This window comes from Neophocaena asiaeorientalis, unplaced genomic scaffold (genome assembly GCF_003031525.2).
Source record: "Neophocaena asiaeorientalis asiaeorientalis breed wild unplaced genomic scaffold, Neophocaena_asiaeorientalis_V1.1 scaffold49, whole genome shotgun sequence".
Taxonomy (NCBI): Eukaryota; Metazoa; Chordata; class Mammalia; order Artiodactyla; family Phocoenidae; genus Neophocaena; species Neophocaena asiaeorientalis.
The window spans coordinates 5,222,350-5,239,833 of NW_020172456.1; the positions used below are offsets into that span (position 1 = coordinate 5,222,350).

At 55.3% G+C, this 17,484-nt stretch overlaps 1 protein-coding gene across 1 annotated transcript in view; it reads left to right on the top strand.

The window, feature by feature from the left end:
* The window catches only part of LTBP2 (latent transforming growth factor beta binding protein 2), a 98,969-nt gene that overhangs the window by 74,855 nt on the left and 6,630 nt on the right, over positions 1 to 17,484 (top strand). Inside the window, exons 17-29 of the mRNA XM_024737764.1 lie at positions 191 to 319; positions 5,001 to 5,120; positions 9,924 to 10,043; positions 11,131 to 11,253; positions 11,466 to 11,591; positions 13,154 to 13,276; positions 13,374 to 13,499; positions 13,888 to 14,010; positions 14,674 to 14,805; positions 15,080 to 15,205; positions 15,777 to 15,920; positions 16,787 to 16,978; positions 17,106 to 17,189. Coding sequence (XP_024593532.1) covers positions 191 to 319; positions 5,001 to 5,120; positions 9,924 to 10,043; positions 11,131 to 11,253; positions 11,466 to 11,591; positions 13,154 to 13,276; positions 13,374 to 13,499; positions 13,888 to 14,010; positions 14,674 to 14,805; positions 15,080 to 15,205; positions 15,777 to 15,920; positions 16,787 to 16,978; positions 17,106 to 17,189 — 1,668 coding nt within the window. The remainder of the gene's footprint in view (positions 1 to 190; positions 320 to 5,000; positions 5,121 to 9,923; positions 10,044 to 11,130; positions 11,254 to 11,465; positions 11,592 to 13,153; positions 13,277 to 13,373; positions 13,500 to 13,887; positions 14,011 to 14,673; positions 14,806 to 15,079; positions 15,206 to 15,776; positions 15,921 to 16,786; positions 16,979 to 17,105; positions 17,190 to 17,484) is intronic.

Consider the following 17,484-nt stretch of genomic DNA (forward strand, 5'->3'; position numbering starts at 1 on the left):
TGGAAGGGCCCAATGAACCAACTTCATGGCCCTCAGCCTTAGAGATTTTTCAACTCCCAGCCTCCTCTGCTCCCTTATCCCCTCCTTGCCCCACAGCACCATTCCCTGTCCAGTCCTTAGCATGGCAGGTGGCTGGCAGGTACCCAAAGGAAGGCCTCCCTGACTGTCCTTCTCACCTCCCTCCGCTCAGATGACGATGAGTGTCTGAGGGACCCCTGCAAGGGAAGGGGGCGCTGTGTCAACCACGTGGGCTCCTACTCCTGCTTCTGCTACCCTGGCTACACGTTGGCCACCTCGGGGGCCACACAGGAATGCCAAGGTAAGGTGAGCCACCTTTGCCCCTGGGAGGGGCACAGGACCGCACAGGTAGTGTTGGGGTGGAAGAGGATCCAGGCATTCACAGCACTCAGTGACAGAGCTGCAGACTGTGGGGAGTACGGGGGGTCGCAGGAACCAAGATCAGGGCTCTAACCTGGACCTGGGAGGAAGCAGACCCTGCGCTGAGGTTGAGGTCGCTGAGACAGATGGAGGAATAGGAATCTGAAAGGCAGCAACATTCACCAACATTCCAAGGAACTGTGACTGGAGCCAAGAGTGTGAGGGGTCTGGGGACATGGCTGGAGATGAAGCCGAAAAACCAGGTCCCCAGATCCTGAGTGACAAGGAGCTTCTTTCCTATTGGATAAAGAGGGTGACCCGTGAGGACACCAACTGGGACTCCAGGCAGCCTTGGGAGCAGGCTTGCCTTTGCTGGGAAATGCCTGCAAGGCTTTAAGCTTCCCTGGGAAGCTCTGCATGGGGCCGCTGGACAAAGATGCTTCCAAGAAAGGCCCTTTAATATGCGGCATTTATACCACATACGAAACACTCCACATACTTTTTTATGAACTACAGAGAGTAGGGTGCAGCAGTTTCCAAGCAGTGCCGTAAGATCCATAACCGAGTGGGAATCCTTCACCTAGAGAACGACACTGCTGTTCTTGGGGCTCACATTGCTGGTTCTGGCCTGGGCGCTGTGTGAGCTCTAGGGTTACTGCAGTGAGTGAGGTGTGAGTGTTGGCACTGTGGGATGAGGAAGCACTGGTTCTGTAAGGAGGAATGTGGGAAGGTTTCCCAAAGGGGTGTTTGAGCGGGGACAGAATAATTACAACTACCATTCAATGAGCACTTCTCATGGCAGCACCGTCCTAAGCCCTTTTTTTATGAAGCTCATCAGCCCAACCCCGTGCTGCACAAATCCTTATCCCCATTTTACAGTTTAGCAAACTGAGGCTCAGAGAGGTGAATTGAACCACCCAGAGACCTCACACCTAGAGCCGCGGCAGAGCTGGAAACAGAATCAAAGTCACCCTGGCCCCCAAACATGGTTTGCTTCCAACATCTTCCCTTACACACACGGTGAAGGAAAGGAGGGAGCAGAGGCTCTTTCGGGGAAAGGGAACCATTTCTGCAGAGGGCAGAGCAATGAACAAGCCTGGCGTGCTCTGGGAATAATGATAAATCCAGTGTGATGGGAGCGCGGGGTATGCAGAGGAAGTGTCAGGAGCCGACGCCAGTTTGCGAAGTGTCTTGAGTGCCAGGCTGAAGTGCTTGGTCGCTGTCCCGCAGACAGTGGCAGCCAATAGAGGTTTGTAAGCAGAGGGCGGCGATGCGGTCAGCCAGCTTTTAGGGAGATGACTCAGGCAGCAATGCTCAGAACAGTCGAGTTATCAACGGCAGAGGCCGGGAGCAAGGGGCTTCTCTGGGCTTCGCGGCCTTGGCAAGAGTTGTGGGCCAGAGGCACTGCTCCCTGCAGGCCCAGCCCGAGATGCTGGCCTGGGACAAGCAGTGGCTGCTGCAGGGAAGGGTGTCGCCAGGACTGGCCCAGACAAAGGGTCCTGCCTCGTGCCAGCCTGGGTGTCCGGATGTCTCTGCCAACCCGACAGCTGGGGGAGGAGGCAGGAAGGTCAAGGTCAGCTGTCAGAGCTTCTCCCAGTGGGGTCTGGCTGCAGTGTGATGAGGCCTCATCCAGGATAACATCCACTTTCTAAATTTTGCTGCTCTGGTAAACCAATATCTCCTTATTTTAAATATTTACTTTATTCTTATTTATAAATTATTTCATTAATTTATATAATTAATAGAAGGCATTACAATTTCTAGAATTGAAATAAATATAAATAATTGATTAAGATAAATTATTTGATTATTAAATATTTAAAATAACGTTTACTTTACTAGTATCTATGAGCATCTTTTCGTGTATGAGCCTTTGGGTTTCCTTATCTAGAAACTGCTTGTTCTTATCTTTTGCTCTCTTTTCCAGTGGTCTTTGCTGCTTTTCCCTGTGGCTCTTTAGGAGTTCCTTATCGATTCCAGATACTTGCCTGGGTTTAGATATGACAACTCTTCCACCTTGTCCTCTGTCCATTGACCTTATCCACATGTCCTTTCTTTAACAGAAATCATTAATTCTGATGTATTGAAATTCACCTTTTTGCCTTATTTTTTATGCTTTGGGAGCTTTAGTTAACAAGTTCTTCCCCACTGTTAATTCACAAAGATATTCTCCTATACCTTCTTTCATTAAAGTTACAGTTTTGCCTTTCACGACATGTTTTAATCCATCTGGAGTCCATCCTTGCATGGGTGTTAAGATCGGGTCTTTTCCATTTCCATTTTTCTCCAGTTTTCCCAGGCTTATCTATCAGGCAGTCATCCTGGCCCTACCAGTTTGTGGGTCCTTTTATCAGGTTCTCTTTAGCTTCCCAAAGGGAGGACCAGTTATTTCAGAATTGCCAGGAGAGTTATTAAAATGCAGGTTCCCGGGCCCGCCCAGTACTGCTGCATCAGAATCTCTGCACGTGGGCCTGGGAGTGTACATTTTATACCATCTGCCGGTGACTCCGCTGTGCACTAAAGTGTCATGAAGTTTTGCTCATGTCGGTAAACAAATGCTTGCTATTCCATTCATGCAATAAGTACTCTGGGGGGGTCTGGGCTAGGTACTAAGGACACTAGGATAATAAGGCACATTCTCGGCAGTCAGGGAGAAACAAAAGCAGTTACTATTCAATATAAGGGTTGATTCCTAAGGGAACCCTGGGAAGGGCCATATGGGTTGGAGGGGCGAGGGCAGCCTCACTGAGAGATGAGAAGGAAACAGCCAAGCTGGTGGGTGGGAGGCCACTCCAGGCGCGGGAACAGCACGTGCAGAAGCTCCTTAGGCTTATCCTGTTGGCCTCAAAAATATCGAGCAGTTGTATTGCCTGTGTACCTCCTCATTACTAGAGCAATCATGTGATTACTATATGTGCTCTTATTTGGGATAAACATGCTGAGTACCTCTCCACTCAACTCCATTCACGCAATCACAGATAACTATGCCAGAAATCAACAGCAGAAGAAATACCAAGAAGAGGCCATCTCAGCATTAAGAGATATTCCTATTAGCGAAGTAAACCGAGTGTTTTTTCGTGAGGCCAAAGAACTCTACACCAAAAACTGAATTGTATGTGGACTAATACCAAACATTTATAAGTTTTTGACATTAAAATTTTGACCATAAAAGAAAAAGAAGGAGGCATGTGGGAAGCAGCAACCCAGGTGAGAGAACCAGGCGGGGCTAGGTCACAAAAGGTCTCACATGCCAGGCTGAGGAGCTTGGATTTTATAGAGTAGGTTTAATGCTAGAATAAAAATAATAATAGCTAACATTTCTTCAGTGCTCACCTTGTGTCAGGCAGGCACTGTGCTAAGCCCTTTACCTGGATTATCTCATTTCATCTGCACAAAGCCTCTGTGAAGTGTCTGAACCATTGCTACGGGTTGGGGCAAGGGTGAGTCCTCCATTAATTTGACTGTGGGGGGCAGGGAATGGGGAGTGGCCAGAGTGACCTAGAGTTGACAAATTGAACCCACCCTTTTTTTTTTTTAATTTATCTTTATTTTATTTATTTTTGGCTGCGTTGGGTCTTCGTTGCAGTGCACGGGCTTCTCATTGCAGTGGCTTTTCTTGTTGCTGAGCACGGGCTCTAGGCACGCGGCCTTCAGTAGTTGTGGCATGCCGGCTCAGTAGTTGTGGCACACGGGCTTAGTTGCTCCACGGCATGTGGGATCTTCCCGGAACAGGGATTGAACACGTGTCCACTGCATTGGCAGACGGATTCTTAACCACTGCACCACCAGGGAAGCCCTGAACCCATCCTTGGAATGGGAGTAGGGCTCTGCTGGCCATCAAACCAAGCAGAGGCATTTGTGTGAACAAAGGCTTGGAGGCTGGACCAGTGGGGATCAGCACACACAGCAAGGCTGGGGTGAGACCTTGTGAGGCAGGCTGAGCAGCAGGGAACCCAGCAGGGGAGGGGCATGACCAGGCTTGGGCTTTCAAGCCATCACAGGGCACCATTATGCTTTGGGACAATGGCAGAAACCAAATGGACAGATCCACAGCTGCCTAAGATGCTGTCTCTCACTGGCTGCTTAATCCCTAAACTTATGTTTTTGGGGGGTGGGGGGGCATGCCACGTGGCTTGTGGGATCTTAGTTCCCCTGACCAGGGATCGAACCAGGGTCCCTGGCAGTGAAAGCACCATCCTGGTCCTAACCACTGGACCACCACGGAATTCCAATCCCTAACCTTTAGGAAGGCCCCTAGGAACTCTAGGAGCAGACTTCTAGGGGATTTACTGGGGTCAAGAGGGGGACTTCGTTGGCTTCCTCAGATAGTGCCATAGGCACAGCCACCTGACCTCAAGACCAGCCCTTGCACAGGAGTAAGGAGACAGCTGTGAGAGTCCCCATGGGCCCCCAAAGTAGCCATCCCCTCCAGGAGCAAGGAACTCAGGAGTTTGCAGGGGCCTGAGTTGGTCAGTCTCAGACCCTGCCATTCATGGCTGCAGCAAGGATGCCTTCCTTGCCTAGGCCTCAGCATGGGTGTCCTTGGCCTTGGCCTCTGAACAGGTGTCCCAGGATCCCCTGCAGGGCTGGCCCCAACTCAGGACTTTTCTGTGTGTTCACAGACATAGACGAGTGTGGGCAGCCCGAGGTGTGCAGCGGGGGGCGGTGCACCAACACGGAGGGTTCCTACCACTGCGAGTGTGACCAGGGCTACATGATGGTCAGGAAGGGCCATTGCCAAGGTAAGGAATGGGGTGCCGCTCCACCCTCTCCTGGCCCCTCCCCGGGCACTGCCCACCACCAGCTCCCCTTCCAGCTTATCCCCGACTGGGCCCCTTGATGCCGAGCCCCTCCTGCACACAGAGAGACCTATCCGTGGATTCTGGAGCCCTTCTGTCCCCTCAGTGGGATTTTGACATCCTGTCTGTCCTGGCAGCACGGAGCACAGTAACTTTATGTACATGAGATCCCGGGAGCACCCCTCCATGCACCTCTGCCCCTCACCTTGAGTCATGAGGCAGAGGGAAGGTTGATCTATCTGGGAGGTGCCTGGGGCCTTGGGCTCGGCCTACTTGCTAAAGCTTTAAGGCTGTGAGCTCCTCAGAGCTGGACCATATCCTTAGATGACCATGCATGGACACCTGACAAATGTCCATGTGTTGGACACCCCAACAAATGCTAGTGGAATAAATGAACAAATGAGCCCTCATCCTGGCCCCCTTTCCCAGGCCCTGCCATAAGTTGGCTGTGTCATTGCCAACTGATGTCCTCACAGACTGGCTTGAACCTGCCACCATCATGTCAGCTCCTGGTAGCCCTGCCACTTCCACCCCCTGCCAGGCTGTGGGTCTCAGATGCTTGCAAGAGGCCTGGGTCATGTGCTCCCAAGACTGGCTGAGACAGGAAGGGGCAAGGGGGAATCCAGGCTCTCTCTGGAAGGAAGTCCTGCCCTGGATCCAAGGTTAGGCCCAGACACCTCCCTGCCTCCAGGTTTCCCCGGGCCAAGATTCAGAGGGTCCTAGAGGTGAGAGATGAGCTTCTGTGTCTGGTGAAGGGAGCCCACCCCCTTCCCAATGCCACTACCACAGAAGCAGAGTCCAGAGCCCTGGCAGGTCTTGGCAAAGGGGAGAGGTCACTAGGGGTGTAGGACAGACAATGCTCTGTCTGCATCCCTGGCGCGTTACTTTCCCCTCTCAATGCCTCCCCGTTTAAACTCAGGCCCACTTATGATCAAAACCTGAACCCACTTCCCTTATCCTCACTAACTTACTGGGGACAGACATCCTGGCATGTTCCGGGAGAAGGGAGAGTGAAGGGAGTTAGCGTTTGATGTGTGCCTGCTATGTGCCAGGTGCTGTGTTAGGGATCTGATAGACTGCCTCATTTAAGCATCGAACATTATTAATTTGGCATTAGACTTTGTAAAAAGTAAAGCAAAACTAAAGGAAATGAACTAAGAAAAATACCAGGACATTAAAAATATCAAATTTATACTAACCAGTCCGTGCAAGAGCACAGGCTCTGGCGGAGACAGGCCTGGGTTTGGCTCTTGTCTCAATGTCTGAAAATGGAAACCATAATGCCCATCTTAGGGGCTCCTGTGAGGACTGAATAACCTGCCACATACAAAGTGCACGTGCAGCCCCTCAGCAAGTAGGGGGCGGCACTGCTGTCTGAGGACCCGTTCTCTCGCACGTCTGATCTCCCCTCAACGCCAGGTTCCAGACACACACCTCGGCTGGGAGGTCAGGCTGAGTTCCCGACCCAGGGCAGACACTCTGAGTCTGCTGAGAGAAAAACGGATGTAGCCTGCACACTTCCCCAGGTTTCCATCCATAACCACAGACCCGGCCCATCACCCCGAGAGCCCAGTGAATTTCCTCTCCTTCTTTCTTCTTCTTCCAACTAAGAAACCACTCTCTCCACTTAAACTTCAAGTATCTGCTGAAAGGCCCGAGTGGTCTGGACAGCAGCCCATCCAAAGTCTCGACGGCATTTCCATCGTACCAGGACTCTGGGTTCCCATGGAAAGGGGTTAGATTCCCCTGCAGACTGCCAGGGCTCTGCTGTCCCCACCCACGTCCAAGGTCACCTGAGCGTCTGGCGCCTGAGTGAGCACGCTCCCCACCCTGTGCCCTCACAAGGAACAGAGGCAGCACCCTCACATTTCCTCACGCAGAGGCTGCAGTGCTGGTTAGAGAAGCTCCAGGATCCTCCCAGTGTACAGACAGCGGGTTCGCAAGCTGGTCCCTGGGGTGACTGTTTCCTTGGGTCTTCTGGGATCTCTTCAGCAGCCTCATACCAAGAGGATGTGAAGGTTTAGTTAGTCACATGGTCTCATTCTTTGGTCAGCAAACACTTGTTGAGCGCCAGCTGGGTCCCAGCCATGGGCTAGGAATATAGCAATAAAAAGACAGACAGCTCCTGCCCCCCAAGGACCAGGGTAAAAGCTACCAAAGCATACCATAAGCTTAGATTAAAATTCAAACCCTAGACTAGGCAGAAAAATCTGGCTCCAGGCACCAAGAGGTTGGTGGAACAGCCTCAAGATATCTGGTGACATCAGAGCTTGTGCCTTTAACATGGAACCCACTTCATCCAGAATCTTTATCTGGTTCCTTTAATCGGCTAGGCTAGTGGCTCTGTTATATCCACCCCCACTTAGAAGAGGCCTGCCCTGCCTCAGGTGGAGACTGTGGGCTGCTTTGATCCTCTGCCCTCCCTCTCTCACCTGCTGGCAGACCTCTCACACATGATCATCGCTGGCTGGGGCTCTGGTCTGAGGAAGGTGTGCCAGGTGTGCCAGTGGTGGGTGTGCCAGGACAGGCCAGGTTATACTACATTAACAACCAACCTCAACCTTAGTGATTTAGGACACCGCAAACTTGATATCTGACCAAGGCCACATGTCCATCATGAGGAAACATCCCGCCCCACGTTTCCTCACCCTAGAGCCTGGCTAAAGGAATGGCCGGCATCTTGAATGTGGCCAGTGTTCATGGAAGAAAGAAAGAGCACCCTGCAGGGTTGCACACAAATAAATGTTTGGGCCCATGAATTATACACGTCCTAGCTACTGGCCAGCACTAGTCCCCTGGCCCCATCCAACCACAAGGGACCAGGAGGCACAAGCCCACCGTGGCCCAGAAGTGGAGAGCTGGAATTCTCAGTGAACAGCATTCGTCCTGCAAGTCTCCTAATGCCCAGTGTGAAACAGTTCGGGCACCACCTCCACAGATGTGCCCAGAACATTTGGGGCAGGGCAGACCTCAGGGCCCTTTGCTCCTGGTAAATCTAATCTCCTTCCTGTCCTGCCTGATCCCCGCAGGAGAGGTCCAAAGACTCCATTTTTCCTCATTGTGGTCTTAGAGGAGGATCCTTGCCTCGTTCTTTCTCTTCATCCCGGAGTCTCGCATCCCTGAAGCAGGAATTGTGGATAATTCCCAATGGCTTTGCCCATTTTCCTTCGGTACCTCAGCCAAGGCCAGCGGGCCATGGTGCTGGCCAAAGTTGGTGGCCCTAAGACCTTCATTTCCTCCACCTCTGTCTCATTCTCTCCATCTCTGTCTTTACAGAAGCCCTTAGAATAGTTTAGCCTGGTGTCACCACAGCCCAGCTAGGGGCTCTTGGCTGCCCTCTTTTCAGAGGTGAGCCTTATCTCAGTGTCCCCAGGATTGCCCGGGAGTTCTGGGTATCTCCTTACACACACCACCTGAAAAACCACCCACCCTGTGTATGTCTTCCTCATGTGGACCCTCAGGGTGAAGTTTTGACCTTGAGAGGTACCTGGTTCCCTGGGACAGAGGGCTTTGATGTACCCGGTCTTCTGTAGACCAGACAACCTCAGAGGAGATTCATATTCACCCTCCACTTCTGGGCCCATGTCCTGTTCTATTATGACAGCTGCTGGCTTGAGTCCCTTTGCAGAAAGCCTGTGTTCTGACCCTTGGCCCTGCCTCCTGCCTTTCTTTCCTCCATGGGTGCTGAGTAGGTCTTCCTCCTGGGCAGTAGGGTCTCTGAATCTACATGAACTGGTGGCCTCCCTGCAGGAGAATGACAGTTATCCACATAGGGAGGGTAAATCTGGCGCTCGGTCAATCTGTCTGTCATGAATACTTCTGTCTGTCATGAAAAGTGACTGGGAGCCTCGACACTGGGCCAGAGGAGCAGAACGTCCTCCTGCAGCCCTGACCCAGAGTTCAATCCCTGTGTCACAACCTCCCTAACTCAGCCCAGGTCACCTGGGGGCCTTGGATGGTGGACTCCCCAGTATGCAAGCTTCACGCTGGGAAGAGCCCTGCATGCAGTTCCTGGGAGCAAGCTCACCCTCCCGCTCCCTGTCACTCTCCCAGGACTGGCTGCTCTCTCTCTCCATGGATCACCCCTTCCCCTACTTGTCCGGTTGGTGCTCAGACTCATCCTTTCTGGCTGACTTTCCTGGATCTCACCAGAGTGGGTTCTGGAGCTCTATGTGGTTCTCAGCTAGAAGAAAAGTCTCCTCTCCAGCTGAGAAGCCTTGCCAGCCTCCACCCTTCACTCTGCATCAGCCTCAGGGCTGGTCTTGGCCACATCTAAGATTGGGGGATCATCCTCAGTCCTCATTTCCTGGTGCAGGGAAGCCCACTTGGCCCTCATTGCCCAGCTGGGATCTATTCTGGGGCCTCTGGGATCTGCCAAGCACGTCCAAACACGTCATTGTCACCCCTTGTAAAGGAACAAGGGAGATATGAAGGCCCTTCCCAAGAGTCCAGCTCATGAATTCAAGCTCTCTCACCCTCCCCTAGCTAGTGGAAGGGCAGCCTCCTTCACCAGGGCGTCTCCCTTCCTAAAGGTCTTCCATCTCTCTTTTGTCCAGGACAGTGGATGGGAGGTGGGGTTGGGAACACAGGACAGCACTCACTTTTTCCTAGTTTCCATCAGTACAGAAACTGACATCCCTCCTTCTCCCCAGCCAAGGGCAGGGTCAAGGATTTGCTTCTTCACAGCCCACCCATGTGCCGTGGTTCGCAGAGATGACCAAGGCGGGCGGGGTTGTTATTTTGCAGATATCGACGAATGCCATCACCCCGGCACCTGCCCTGATGGGAGATGCGTCAACTCCCCTGGCTCCTACACTTGCCTGCCCTGCGAGGAGGGCTACAGGGGCCAGAATGGGAGCTGTGTAGGTGAGGGCTGCTTGCCAAGGCACTGAGGGGGCTGTTTGGCCTTGGGACCCCTGGATGAGCCCACAACAGGAAGGGGAAGGGGTGGGCAGAGGGAAGTGGCTTGGAGGCTATTGTCCTCCATGACCTGGCTGGGTTCCCAGATGATGCTGGGGCTGAGATGGGTGTGCTTCAGTTACTGGTGCTCTGCCCTCTGAATCAGCCGGGGGTGGGGGGTGCCTGTCAGCTCCTTGGCCATATCCATCCTTGGGCTACAGCCCAAGGTCCCAGCGGCTTCTGTGGCTGGATCCTGCTAGGTAGGGTGAGGTACCAAGCGTCTTTGGAAGAGGCTGACACCAGCGGTGTGTTTCCCAGGGAGGAGTGGTCTTCTGCTCTTCTGCATCTCAATGTCTCAGTGTCTAACAGCAACGCCTAACTGAACAGCGGGTGCTCTTCGCCCTCCGGGGGGAGGGGTGCTGCATGTCATCTGTAGGAGGAATGCTCTTTCCCTCAGCCCCTACAGGAAGAAGGACCCAGGGTTCAGAATGCCACGAGGGACTGAGTTGTGAATAGACGCTTTGAGGCTCTGGAGAGGGCAGACGTTTCCCAGGCCCTTGAGACTGCCACTCAGCCACCCAGGCATAACTTGCCCTCTCTCTGCGTTGCCCACTCACCTATTGAACCTGGTGGGTGGGCTGGGAACATGAGATAATGCCAGTCTGGTTGGCGGGTAGGAGACCAGAGAGGTTCAGACTCACTATAAGGTGAGTCAAGGGTCTTAGACACTTGACTGCAGGTGTCCACAGATGGGCCAAACCAGTCCCAGGGCTGGGGGACCTGGCCCCGTTTTCTAGGAATTTGCAGGATGCTCTGTGTCACTAGATAGAGCTGAAGTGAGCTCGGTGGGGGGAAGTGAGCTCAGGGGAGAAGGGTACCCTGTCTAAGTAGGTAGGCCCAGGAACAGGAAGGACTTCATGCCCTTCCCAGGGTGCCTATGGCCCCCTCTGAATGCTGATTCCCTGGCCTTGTAATTGAGATGCTCTCAGCCTGATGATGGAGGCTGCGTGAGGAAGATGAGGCCAGCCCGCCATCCTGGACTTCTCTCCCGCAGATGTGAATGAGTGTCTGACCCCTGGGGTCTGCACCCATGGAACGTGCATCAACCTGGAGGGTTCCTTTAGATGCTCTTGTGAGCCGGGCTACGAGGTCACCTCAGATGAGAAGGGCTGCCAAGGTACAAAGAAGATCTGAAGCACGCTTTGTCCGCAGTGAGCCAGCCTGCAGCTCCCTCCTTCTGGCCCCGCAACCCTGAGCACGCTGACCCAACGTGTGGCTGCAAGACCCGTCCTCTCCCCCACCCTGCCCCACTCCCGCCCCACCGGTCTCTGCCTAGCCTGGCGTGTCTGTCCTGCAGAGCCCCACACAGAGCTCAATGGCCTGTTTCAGATGTTGACGAGTGTGCCAGCCGGACCTCGTGCCCCGCGGGCCTCTGCCTCAACACGGAGGGCTCCTTCACCTGCTCGGCCTGCGAGAGTGGGTACTGGGTGAACGAGGACGGCACCGCCTGCGAAGGTAACCCGGGAGAGGGGGGATGGCGGAGAGGGACTGAGAACACAGGCCCTCTTACCTCTCAAAGAACACTCCATTTGTCCCCCAGCTTGGGGCTGATGCTGAGGGTCTCCAGGCTAGGCTAGAGGACCCTGTGAATGGACTTGGCCCCAGGGACAGCTTCTATTTCCTCCTCCATGAGGACAGGAGGAAAAGGGAGTCACGGAGGCAAGAGGGAAGCTGACGGTAGAGCTGCCCCAGGAGCATCCTGGGGAGAGGGTACTGGGGTTGCCCTACAGAAGGCTCACAGCCAGGGCCTCCCCTTCCCCAGGGACCCCCAGAAAGTCCTATGAGCTCAGAGAGGGAGCCAGAGGCGTGGGGTGCTTCCTGCCTCACCAGGTGGAGGGAGGCCTCCTAGGCCCCCGGGGACTGGCTGGCTGTCTGCCCCAGAACTAGACGAGTGTGCCCTTCTGGGAGTCTGCCCCTCGGGAGTCTGCACCAACACTGCCGGCTCCTGCAGCGACTGCGAGCGGGGCTACCGGCCCAGCGCCCTGGGCCACACCTGTGACGTGAGAGGCCCCCCCCCGCCGTGGGGGAGAAGAGCGCAGACTAACCCATCACCCTTAGAGAAGGGCGCTCACCTCAGATGGTGGGCCAGCTGGGGACACCTATTCTTGCCCCTCCCCCAACAGTAGTTGGAAAGGCGACTGCAGAACTGGGTCTAGGGGACCACTGAGCCACTGGATCACAAGCTTCAGCGCGTGTCAGAGTCGCTGGGAGCTTCCCGGGGCCTTGTCCCAGGCCTACTAAATCCACCTCTGTCGGGGGCCCTTGGGATCTGTCATCTAAGAAGGTCCTCAAGGTTTCCTTGTAAGGGTGGGTGCTGGGACCATATTCTGAAAACCCTTGGCCTGTACCAGGCAATCTGTAGGCCAATTTAAATAATCTAGTTTTGGGCTTCCCTGGTGGCGCAGTGGTTGAGAGTCTGCCTGCCGATGCAGGGGACACGGGTTCGTGCCCCAGTCCGGTAAGATCCCACATGCCGCGGAGCGGCTGGGCCCGTGAGCCATGGCCGCTGAGCCTGTGCGTCCGGAGCCTGTGTTCCACAACGGGAGAGGCCACGGCAGTGAGAAGCCCGCGTTTCCCGCCCCCCCCAAAAAAATAGTAATAATAAACTAGTTTCTGTTACCTTCTCAGGTTCTCTGTATCTGCTTCCTCGGCTTATTTCTCATTTGCCTTCCCAATTGTTTCTCAGTGAAATCTCAGCCATCTCAGCCATGATGAGGGCAGTGGGGTTCGGCCACCCTAGGCCAGGGTTGCTGGGATAGGCCAACTGTCCCCAAGGTGGGCACTGTGTGAGCTGCCAGAGGCGGGGGAGCTGGGACAGAAGGAGGGAGCTGCAGTTATCCCGCTCCCCAAAGGCTCCCTCGCCAGCTTCTCCCAGCTGTACTGCTTTACAAGGGAACGATGCCCCTATGGGTCCAGTCTCCTCAGGCAGGTGCCAGGTCCTCTGGAGACCTCCCCGTTGGCTCCTGCCCTTGGGAGGTGCTGCCATCGGCTGCCCTCCTCCCTGTGTGACCCTGCAGATGTGGATGAGTGTGAAGACCCCCAGAGCAGCTGCCTGGGAGGCGAGTGCAAGAACACGGCTGGCTCCTACCAGTGCCTCTGCCCCCCGGGCTTCCAGCTGGCCAATGGCACCGTGTGTGAGGGTGAGTGGCTCAGGTCTCCCCACCGGGGACGGGGGCAGAGTGCGTGGGGAGGCGGGAGCGTCCCCGGGAGACAGCACAGCCCATCTTCTCCCTACAGACGTGGACGAGTGCGTGGGAGAGGAGTACTGCGCACCGCGCGGCGAGTGCCTCAACAGCCACGGGTCCTTTTTCTGTCTCTGCGCCCCCGGCTTTGCCAGCGCAGAGCGGGGTGCCAGCTGCCAGGGTGAGTAGCCAGCAGCAGGGGGCGCTAGAGGCTATCTAGAGTACTGAAATAAAATGCTCACGGTCCCACCCAGGATGGGAAGATAGGAGGCTGAGTGATGAGGTGGGAGGCAGGTGTCAGGAGGGTCTCAGTCTTCCTCCAGGGCATCTCCATGGTGTCTATGGCAGATGCCCTCACCCTCTCTCCCCTTGACACAGCCCCAGTTCCAGGGCTCCGCCCCCCAGTCGGGCCTCTGGCTTCCAGCTCTGGACTCTCCCTGGGACCTTCCAGCACTTTCCTACTTCGAGCCACTCCCTGGCCCTCCTATGGGCTCCTCAGGGCCCAGAGGAAGCTGCACAGGGCCCTGGGGACCCATGGCTGGTCCTGCTGACAGATGTCTCTATTCTAGATGTGGACGAGTGTGCAGTCACTGACCGGTGTCTCGGGGGGCAATGTGTCAACACTGAGGGCTCCTTCAACTGTCTGTGCAAGACTGGCTTCCAGACCTCCGCAGAGAGTGGGGAGTGTGTGGGTAAGGGCTCTGGGGGGAGCGAATGGGGCCCCTCCCCACGTCTGTCTCCTCCACTCTGCCTCCTCCTCAGCTCCCTGGGACCCGGACCCCCAGCTTCCAGGAAGCAGAGAACTTTCCACAGATTAATCATCCAATGCATTTTTTGAGCCTCTGCTGACTCAGGGGCTGTCTCAGGGTGTCCTTGTGCTAGCAGAGCACATAATCTAGTTTTTAAAGCCAAACTGATGCAATAGATGTTTATTAAACACCACCTGGGTTTAATGTCTTTTGCTGGAACAAATAGACAGTTATGGACAATCTTGAAATTGACCAAGGGAGACAGATATGAAGACGACTCTCCATAATACACTTTGGGGAAGGTTTTCTATAAAGAGAAGTAGAAAGTGCTCTGCTGTAGAGAGCAGGGTGTGGGGGACAGGAGTGTCACAGAGGCTGAGAGCTCGGTGCTCTCCTAAATAGCAGAGCGCTCACCTCCCAGACGCTCAGCCCTGCGGGTCAGGGGAAATGATCCTGAACTTGATGCTCGGGGGTTGACACGAGCACAGTAGTTTGGAACAGATCAAAGACCCCAGAGGTTGTGGGGCATGACCTTTTAATGCCAGAGAGGTGGGGCCAGAGTAGTGACCCAGCCACTTCTGTCCCCTCTCATGACTCTGGGGACAGACACTGATGAGTGTGAGGACTTCGGAGACTCGGCGTGTGGGGCCTGGAGGTGTGAGAACAGCCCCGGCTCCTACCGCTGTGTCCCGGGCTGCCAGCCCGGCTTCCATGTGGCCCCGACTGGAGACTGTGCTGGTGAGTCGGGAGCGGGTGTCCAGGGTGAGAAGCCTGAGGACACCTATTTTTCATGTATCCAGCTAGAAACTATTTTTTGCTGCTGTCTGAAGTTTGTGTATTTTCCATACAGCAGTGCTTACACAAAAATTGAAGAGGAATGCCAGTGTTAGAGTTTTCCTTTCCTGTATTCAGAAGTTAGCTTTCAGAAATCTTGGTGTTAGTAGACAAAATAAATAAGAATTCCCAGCAAATAGAGAGCACACCCTACACTGTAGCCTCCCCTGTCCCACAGACATAGACGAGTGTGCCAACGACACCATGTGTGGGAGCCACGGTTTCTGCGACAACACCGACGGCTCCTTCCGCTGCCTCTGTGACCAGGGCTTCGAGACCTCGCCCTCCGGCTGGGACTGCATTGGTGAGAAGCCTGAGCCAGGGAAGGGAAGGCCCTTGGGCCCTTGATCCCATCTCCGCAGATCTTGGCTGCCCTGCATAGAGGGGCCCTAGGGCCCTCCTCCTGAAATGTTCAGGGTCTAACAAGGCTCCGTAAGGGGTCCTCATAGAGTGGCAAGGGAGGGAGATTTCAGCCCCACCCTACAGGGGCACCTTGGCCAGGTTGGTCAAGGAAGCGAGGCCACCTTCAACCAGCAGGGGAAGCAAGCACGCCAGTGAAGTCACCACCCTTCCCCAGAGACCCTAAGGTCTCAAGGGGCACATGTGGGGACCATGCGGCGGGAGGAACCCTTCCTCTTTGTCCACTTACGGACTCTTTTCTGCCACCCTTCTCCTTCTTCCTCTGCCTTCCCATGCCCTCTGCTCATCTGTTCCTCCTTCCTGCTAACTCATACCCACTTCCACTCTTGCCCCAAGGCCTAGCCTGTTTCTTTGGGGGGGGATGAGACAAGGATCTGCCTGCTGGGCTTGAGGCAGGGGCAGGGGTGCCTGGGCTGCCTCTCCTCTGCCCACGAGTCTGTCCTCCTGCCTGGCAGACGTGAATGAGTGCGAGCTCATGCTGGCGGTATGCGGGGCGGCACTCTGCGAGAACGTGGAGGGCTCCTTCCTGTGCCTCTGTGCCAGCGACCTGGAGGAGTATGACACTCAGGAGGGGCGCTGCCGACCGCGGGTGGCTGGAGGTGAGCCCCGGACCCCACCCCATCGTTGTGCACCACCACTCCATGGCTTACAAAGCACTTCCACTGCTCCAGCTCTTAGGGATGTGGGCCGGGCCGGGCTGCAGCTCAGGGATGGAGCGCCGAGCGGTGAGGAGTCTGAGAGTGCGGTGCCGAGTCTGCTCCAGGCCAGGGAACTTCCAGGAGGCTGCAGGGTTGTGACGACACTACAGGAGGCTCAAGAAGCTATAATGCCAATTTAGGGGGGCCTCAGGGATCTCAGATTGAGCCTTGGAGGGAGCCTCAATCCAACCCCGGGGAGCTCTTGGCTGAGGGAGACTCTGAAGCTGAGCTAAGTTCGACTCTCCCCGTCCCACTCCACCGAGGGATGCTGCAGGGCTCAGCCTCTCAGCCCTGGCGGGACTGGGACTCGGCTGGACTTCTCTGACTTGGGGAAAAGCAAGCAGGACTTAGAACAAGGAAGGGTGGGAGGGGCAGGGGTACAGTGTGAAGCAGAGGAATGGGCAGAGAGGGCTGCCCATACGGTATGCCAGGGACTGGGGGCGCCCCACTGCAGTGGAGGGAGGCAGGATGGTACGCTGGAAGGAGCGGGGGTTTGGCACCAGAGGAACGGGGGTCAACTCTCTGCTAAGCCACTAGGTGGCTTTGGCAAGTCACCTAGCTTCTCGAAGCCTCAGCTGCCTCTTCTATGACAGATGGCCTAGGGTGAGCTCTCCGTACCGGTGTGGAGAGCATCAGGCGAGACAATGGAAGCATTTCGCACACTGTAAAGCGCTATATAAATGGTTAAATTTTAAAATAAATTCAAGGGCTAGGGTGCCCCAGGGGGCCATGAACGGACAATAATAAGGGGCTTCTATCGCAAATAGGTCACAGGATCCCTGAGGCCCGGCCAGGGGAACACCCCCCAGGCCCCATCCGCATGGGATGCTACTCTGGGCAAAAGGGCCAGCCGCCCTGTTCCAGTCTTCTGGGCCGGAACACCACGCAGGCCGAGTGCTGCTGCACCCAGGGCACCGGCTGGGGAGATGCCTGTGAGCTGTGCCCAGCCGAGGACTCAGGTAAGGCCCCCAAGGGTCCCAAATCCTCTCAGGGTCAGCTCTGCAGGGTGACACTGAAAGAAGGGGGGAGAGGAAGGGGGGGTGGCAGAACCCTTCTCCCTCTGAGCTTGGATGCCTCCCTGAACAGTCGAATTCAGCGAGATCTGCCCTAGCGGGAAAGGCTACATCCCTGTGGAAGGAGCCTGGATGTTTGGACAGACCACATACACAGGTAACCTCCCTACAGACCCTCCTTCCCAAACGCCACTCACCTGACTAGGCCCAGCCTGGTCCTCCAGGAGGCCCCCAGGGAAGCTCTGCATGCAGTCCCTGCCTCTCAGGGTGCTTCCAACCAACTTCCTGTCCCAGGGCTGCAGATTTTTAGCTGGAAGTTCTGACCTGAGCTCCTCCTGGAGTGTCTATACAACCCCACTTTGGTTTCTCTGCTCACTCGAGGCTGAACCCTCCATGGAACAAACTATGATGCCTTGACTAACCCAGTCACAGGGACATAGGCCAGAGGCAGC